Source organism: Sprattus sprattus (assembly GCF_963457725.1).
Source record: "Sprattus sprattus genome assembly, chromosome: 10".
NCBI lineage: Eukaryota > Metazoa > Chordata > Actinopteri > Clupeiformes > Clupeidae > Sprattus > Sprattus sprattus.
Window position 1 is genome coordinate 9,618,832 of NC_137908.1, and position 8,314 is coordinate 9,627,145.

At 41.7% G+C, this 8,314-nt stretch overlaps 1 protein-coding gene across 1 annotated transcript; it reads right to left on the reverse strand.

Annotated features, from left to right (window-relative positions):
* Positions 1-4,067: 4,067 nt before the first annotated feature.
* abraa (actin binding Rho activating protein a) lies at positions 4,068-7,135 on the reverse strand. The gene is made up of 2 exons (XM_080845528.1): positions 6,160-7,135; positions 4,068-5,049 (listed from the first exon to the last, which is right to left on the reverse strand). Exons 1-2 carry the CDS (start codon positions 6,769-6,771, stop codon positions 4,594-4,596), a joined length of 1,068 nt encoding a protein of 355 aa, XP_080701654.1. The 5' UTR covers positions 6,772-7,135; the 3' UTR covers positions 4,068-4,593.
* Positions 7,136-8,314: the final 1,179 nt, after the last annotated feature.

Here is an 8,314-nt window from a genome sequence, read left to right on the forward strand (position 1 = left end):
TAGTGACGGTGCCCGACTCTGGATCTTTCGCTGCGCTCCCCATCCCCCTTTTGCGGGCCCTTGGGGTGCCTCACCTTCAGAGTGTGTGTGCATCACTGCAATGCAGGACTCTGGGTGTACCTAGGCACAAACCTACAGTACAACAAAGCCACCTTGCATTGTCTGGAGGGGGAAAAGGTGGAGGAAAAAAAGTAAAACACAATGAAGGTGACTTGGGACAACTGTAGGAGGACTTGAGCACACTAATGTTCTTCATCTGGGCTTGTCGTGTGCTTTCTTTCTTTTTGTTGTCTCAGAGGCCTCAGAGTTGAATCTTCATCTGTTTTTGCTCGTGTTAAGTGCACAGAAAACAGAAAGACGATGAAAAGGAGGACTGAAAATAAAGCCTGTGGTGTCTAAGGAGACGTCTTGCTCGTATGGGACCAGCATGTGCAGTATCAAAGTTTAATTGGGGTCCAAGAATTTGTGAACAGCCAACCGACACAGCTGAATACCCAGTTTTTTTTATAAAAAAGCAGGCTCTGCTCTCTTCTCGTTTCCTGCACAACAGTGGGCTACATGGAATGATCTGGAAAAATTCAAAGTGATGACAGTCTTTGGTTGACTTGAGGATACAAGGTTGGTTCTGAGTTGAAATGTAGTTTGTTTTTTCTTGCTCTATTCCTCATTTTACTGTGCCAAATATCCAGCAAGTGTCTTTGCTTTGTATCATGTGCCACTTATGAAGGTTTAGTAGGGATCTGAAACTTCAGATATCTTCAGAGAATGTGTTATCCTTCATTGCAGATGTTTAGACTGGTATAATAGATAAACAGGATTGAGGAATGTCTCAAGATAATATTAGGTATATATAGAAATGTATACAGTAAATATATATTTGACACACTAATGTTTACCTTGAGGATGATGTAGAATATTGGTTGATTGTCGAAAGAGTTTGTTAGATTTGGGCACTTTATGACAAATGTTTTTTTTTATATCATTTTAATAATTCAACAGGTTTTGAGGGAGCCAAAGTGCTGTTATTATTTGGATTATTTTTCCTACATGGGAAATGCAGCAATTTTAGTAGCATTGCAAGCTAGCATTAGATTGTAGCATCAGCATGATAAATATGTTTAGCTTCAAGCTAATTAAAATTCGCACGACAGGAAACAGATTGAAGTATGGTAGATTTAATGGCTTTTTCTCAAAGGTTGTGGAGAAAAAATGTAGCAGAAAAAAGTATTTGTCAGTTTTTACTGCAATACTGATGTAGTATTTGTCAAACTGGAGTCATGTTTGTAGGTATGAATGTGTCTTGTTCTGAAACACTAAGTCAAAGAGCAGTATTTGCCATGTCCTTTTGCATATGCGGGGAAACCAAGAGCCATGTATTACAGATGAACATCTGCTCCCTAAGGCTTGACAAAGCATATTGAGTGTCATTTTGTAAGTCCATTGGAAATGTATTTGTACAGAAATCATGAAACAGAGAGATCTTTATTTCTTTTGAGACGCGGGACAGCTTCAGTATTGTGTGCACCAAGAACAAAGGGAACTTGGTGAAGTAACATCATATTGTATTAACATTTTCTTTTGAGTCCAACTGTTATGTAAAGGAAGAAAAAGCAATATGATGCAGTGATGTTAACAGCCATTAAGATGTGTCACATCCTGTTTCTTCAAAGAGGATATGACAAACCTATGATTATAATGCTGTGAAGTCTTGTTTATCTTTGGGGTAACAAAGTGCTTACCGTTTACCTGGTACAAAAGCAAAACAAGCACCAGGAAGCTGAATCCACTTTGAAATATGTCATCTTAAGTCTGTCTGTACAAGGACTTGTGCTGTCATTTCCCCGCCCCGTCAGCTCTGTCCGGTTAGCCCTTTCTAAGGCAGTATGTACCCTTTTTGTGAAGTGTGCCAGGTGCAGGACTGGTCTATGAAGGGTTCAAATGCCATACGATTAAAGAAAAGCCAAAATAGCAGCTAGCATTCTCTGTCATTAGCAAGCAACACCAGCTTTACCGTGTATGTACACAATAATGTTAATATTTCACACTTGAATAGACTCACAAAGTGTTTTTAGATGCAGTTTATTGTATCTTGAGAGAGATTTCAGTTTTCATGACTTCAAACACATCAGAGGTAAATGGTACATTTTTTTGATCGTTCATACCATTTTGAAAGTACTTAATAAAAATGTAACTAATGTTGAAATAGAGATAGGACTAGGATTATAAGAGGCATTTGTTTATTACACAGTGAGTTGAAATGACGAATCTTTGGCTTTGAATCTTTGTGATAGCAAGGTCAATTTACAATGGCAGTGAAAATATCATCGATCATGTCCTATGGCGCAGTCATTGCTAGGGACTCTAAGAACAGACTAACATGAATGTTAATGAAGTAAGATAATTTAAGGGAAGGCACCAAACTAGCTCTGTATTGTATTATTTGTGTATACTTTTGAATGACAAATGTTTGTAAAGCACTTGGGTAAAACAAATATCTCTAATTTGTATCTGATCAGACGCAGCCAACGCTGGCATATTCTGCACTGTTTATACACCCATACACAATCTTCTGTAGCTCTGAATCAATCAAGACAATTCAATTGCCATATAGCGAACAAATTCAAATTGACTAAATCAGTTTTGAAGCAGAAAACAAAATCTTAATCAGTGCCAGTGGGATACAGCATTGATCAATGTGTTGACCCACTGACAACATTACTATGTTCAAGACATGAGATTTAAGTATGGCATCTAGGAATACAAGATTTGGAGTATCTTAAGATCTCTCAGATGTTGCACTGGCATTTTTTTCTATAACCAGTACAATATCTTGAAAGAAATTCTACCAATAATGTATTTAAAGACCCAGAACATTCCATTGTCTGGTGACTTCATTACAACAAACCATTACACACAATTAGAAGCCTTAACATTTAGAATACTACCCGGTATTTAAGACCTTAAGATTTTCAGGATTGTAATACAATGGAACAGCGGAACAAAAAAAATATTGTTGTTTATCATGTTTAAATTTCATGCATTCTGCTCCTCGCTCTTTTTCACGATGTTGATGTACACTGTCATATTTAATGTGTTGTCCTAAGAGTACATCTTTAAAGGTGGAAGACACTGTTTTCTGTTTGTTTAAAAAGGAGAAAGACACTGTTTTCTGTTTGTTGTCAATAGCCACTGAACATATCATTAGCCTCAAACTGAGGAATGCGACATTGAAATCAAAAGCATGATTTTGAATTGGAAGCTGTGATTTCTTTTTTAGAGGATGCACTACTTCACCGTTTTTGGGTCATTATTATATTGTAGATGTACATTGAGTATTTGAATCATGAATATATATTACCAAAACAATGTCATTGTTCAGTAATGCACAATTTCCATGTATTGTTTCTTTGGTTCTAAAGAGTCAATAAATAGTTTACTGATAATAAATGTGTATGTTGAAGATGCCTATTCATCCACATCCTGCACTTATGAAAGAATCAGGCATCAGGCATCTTTACCAGGCAGTACTGTTGACATTCAGAATGGTGACAGATCTTTTCTAACCATAGATATAAATATAAAGATGTGTACTGCACAATCCCCTGCACAAATCAAGTCACCATGCAGGGTGGTGTAAACAAATCAGAAACACTATAGGAGTCCGGACGTGGCAAACAGTACAGCCTGGCAGTGTGTACCGTGTCTGCGGGTGAAGGTAGCGGCTGTTGGATGTCCTTTGTGTGGTGAATGTCACACGTGCAGGCAGCCTCTCTCTCCAAGCACCTGGCAACCCTCCAGATTCCCCTGTGTCTGTTCGAGTGCACCTCAGAACCTCTGATTTGATCAACATGAATTAAGGTCACAAACACACACAAACACGCATGTGTGACCTACACACACAAACAAACACACACACACAATGAAACAATGATGTCACTCATGCATCAGGCTTGGGTGAGGCTGCGATGCTGTTGCTGGGCTAACTGGCTCTTCACAAAGGAAATATATTTAAAGATCTAACCTTTCAGCCAGAAATACTCAAAGCCACAGAGAGAAGAGAACTGACATTGTTTTGGCAAGGGGACTTTATTTCCAGTCACACAAGCTTTGAGTTTAGAATTTAGCTGTTGTAGCCGTAATTTGACAATCAAGATTAAACACAAAACATCTAATAAATATACAATGTCCTTCTGTAAGAAGGTTGACTTGCTTTCATTTTGAAAGAAATGGTTACATTACTTATAGAGGTGACTGTAATCAAGTCATGCAACACCTACTATTACAGTCAACTCCAGTGAAAACACAAACCAAAAATCACTTAACGATTTTCGATAAAAAAAAGCACTATTTCAAATACTTACTATGACCAAAAATCTGACATTGCCACTGTAAGGATTTGTAATGATTGTTTTGACAATTGTACATACATTATTTTCAAATTCAGTATTGCTAATAATGGGAAAACAGAGGGATTAGCACAGAAGAGCAGTGTGGTTAGCATTGTGGACGCCATGTTTCCAGCCTTTGGCAGTGCCAAACTGGACAGCTGCCTGACAGGCTGTGTAAATGGCAAGCCCTCTCTCGGTCAGTGGGTCAAACTTTCACGGCCTCAGTGTCCATTAGGGTGATGATGACATGGTCATCCTGTCCTTTCCAGAGCATCTCCCCTTTGAAATCTAGCATCTTATGCTTGCGACAACGCAGCAGGATGCCCACAACCTTGTCTGAGATCTTGACGTAGCGGTCAAACAGCCTACCAAAGCTGATGTAGAAGCGCCCGTTTTTGTCCGTCATGTCCATGTCCCGGATGATGAAGCACATCTCCTCCATCTCCTTGTGGATATGCTTGTTAGCGCGATCGCCGCGCTCGGCCGTCTTGGAGCCATCCTTGGGACGGCCGTATCCAGCGTCACCCTTCTGCAGACGGCAGGCCATGGCGTGGTCGTAGTCGAATTCCCCGCTGAAAGGGTTCAGCTTCTGGCTTTCCACTTGTTCCTTTGACCATTTCTGCCACCTGTTCTTGATGTCTGACATAGTGGTCACCTTAACCTGTGGAGGGAGGATAGTGTTGAGGACGTTACATATTTTATTGTGTACCAAAGCAGTTTAGGAATCCAGTTTTAAGGATAAGTCTGTGATTCTAATCCAGTACACTTTTTGCCGAATTCATTGCCTGCGCTCGAAAAAAAAAATTGGGTCAATGGGTAGTGTAGTGGCTCGGACAATATGTGTTTGCTTTTTACCGATCGTTGTATCGTTGTATAGTATCGTTGGTCTGATTGGTTAAAGGCGTGTCCAATTACGTGACTGAAGTGGACCGCTGTTGAGTAGTTCACCAGACCAACTGAGCAAATGAAATGCAGTGAAGGGGCGGGGAATTCCCAGACAAGTAGTGGCTCGGACCGAGACATAAAAAAATCCCAGCCAATAAACACACATGATCCAGAAGCATGGAAGGGAGCATGGAATGTTCGGTCTAATTATCAACAACATTTTGCGAAACCGAATCGCGGATACTGGCTTATACTGCAGCCATTTAAAAATACACTGTCATGCCAATGGTCTGCGTGTTGGCATATCTTACACACTGTGACGCACTTTGGGGGGACCTTTCTTTGATGACGGTCATTCAAAGTGTGAGGAATGTGCCTAGTGAAATCTAAGATGGAAACCTCACTGAATCAAGAAGGGCTTGTGACATTGCGATGAATCTCAGCCAGCACCATGGCTATCTGAGATATCTCAATGATTTTGAAGTCAGTGGGAAAGATATGTGACTTGTATTTATGGCCACATATATTCCACTGCTCAGACACTTGTTTGACTTTGTGTCAAAACATTCAGGGGATGAGTAAAGTTTTCCAGACACAGGCTGTTTACCGTAAAATCGTCATTTAAAATTAAATACGCCTACATGTATAGTACTGTACACCGAGTATGTTATGTTTGGTCTGTTTACAGTATAAAATTCCAATATTATGTATGGTTATAGTTATATAAAAGAATGCTAACGTACGTAAAATAAACAAGGTTATACTGAACAGAAGAGTATAATGAATTACTTTACCATTACATTTAATTTCCCTGGCTGCACACTGACAGATGCTTCTCAATTATTAGGCTTGGACCAGAGGTCCAGCACAGACCCTGACACCGTACCTGCGGTCTGGTGATAGGTTTCTTCTGTTCTGGTTTCTTCTGTTCCGTCTCATTCTGGTCGCTGTGGCCCGTCTCCTCCCCGATCCCACTGTCCTCCGTGTCCAGACTACTGCTGCGTGAGCCCATCTTCCGCTCCTCCCGGCCCGCCTGCCCTGGGACCTTCGCCATGCCACCTGCTTTGGAGCTGCAGTAACGTCTCCTGGTGGGCGACTCGTTGCCCAGGAAGGGCTTTGAGCCCTCGGGTGGCGCCATCTGGTTGGTGTTGATTTTTTCCTTTATAGAGCTCACCCACTCGCTGCCACACTCGTTGAGTCTGGGTGCCACTCTCTTGGTCACCGCCACCGTTTTAATGCAGCTTTCACCCAGGTCCTCACCGGCATCCACCGTAACCACGCGCGGACTGACCTGCAGCTTGATCTCACTCTTCTCTTTGTTCTCCACGTCTTCGATGATGGAGTCGGGCACCCACCCTGAGGGTATGACGTCCTGTTGGATGGAACGATCAATGGCCCAGCCTTGCCAGCTCTTGGCCAGGCTGTTGACCATTGCTGCACATTTAATCTTCCGGACGACCCGGGTGAAGGATTTGTTCTCCTGTGTGTCTGTGCTCATTGCTTCCTGAAGAGTTCTTTGACGTTAGGATAGGAAAGGGGGGTTTGGAAGGTAATCCTCTGGTGCCTCCTGGAGAGGGTGTCCCGGGTTTAAATACGAGAGCACGGAGGAAGCAAAGTCAGAGGCTGGAGGTGTGACATTTCTAGTGTGCACATGGTGCCCAGGCTGACCCCAAACACGCTTATGGAAATTCCAGTCAACCCAGTCAACAGGTGGCCATGATGAGTGGCAATAACAATCCTATTCATCTCTGTCCTGAAGTAAGACATACATACACCCATTCCAAAAGGAAAACGGTTAATATTTCTTATTTTAGCTGCCGCTCACATAGTGAAAAGATTAGCTCACTCCCACATTTTCAGACAGCTTTTGTCACCAGAAGGGCCTGCGTTTGAGTATTAGCTGGTTATTTTAGATGCCAGTTTTAATGTGGCTTGCCAGCACTATGTGTTGATCTATTTTTGAGAGAAGCTGCATGTGCTGGCCTCTGCTGATTGATGCACAGACCTGCTCGGCAAAACATGAGCTGGGCTATTTTGGGCAGATCGCTGTCCTTGGACCACAACAAACCAATAGGCTCCATCTGGTTTATTTACATTTAAAGCTGTGTGTTTGAATCCGACTGCTTAAATGCTCACTAGACTTCATGGGTCTGTGCTAAGAAAACTTAAGATCTTGCATTAGAGTATAGATGTACAGTATGTATGCACAAACAAACAGACTAACTCATAACTGAGTGAACGATAGGATATGATGGAAGCAGTTTGTTAGGTTGTGACGACAATCAAGATTGAGACCAAGGCAGCATACAGCATACAAAAGATATCTATCTTCAATACATATGATTTCCCTTTGTGGTCCTGGTATCACCATGGGTGGGTACACTTTGATACCCTTGACACTTTCTCACGTGACACAGGGCGGAAGACTTCATATTGCTTATGAAAGACAACAAAGGAAACAAGTAGAATGAAGGCTTTGATTTAGATGGGCCATGTCTTAATTTATACATTTGTTTCATCTCCCACTCAAGTTCCTTGAGGACGAACATCGCAGAGGAAATGAATTAATTGTACTGTTCAACGGGCCCATGCAGCTCTGCCTATTTCGGTTAAACTGTGACAGGATGCTGAGTGACTCACGTATGGAGGAGTGTGGCTAACGTCGCTCTCTGCATCAGACGTAACAGGATCTGCTGGTTTCTCTCACTTTCTCACAATGAAATGCTGAACTCATTGTGCATGTACGGTCATTACATTGCTTCGGTTAATTTATTTTGTGACAAAAACTGTAGGCCTGGCTTTACACTGCATGTTAAGATTCAATAAACATTCCCGCAACAACGCAAACATAAATGCTACTGCTCTAACTTGCAAGTACATCATCCCTCAGAGATGGAAGGGCTGCATAACTTGTTGCATAAACATTATTAACTGGAGTGAGTGGTGAATTTAAGGATATGGGGTAGCCCCCCTGATCAAAAAAGGGCAGGCTAAGGCGCAGGGACCCCTACGAAATGTTAATAGGGTTCACATTACACAGC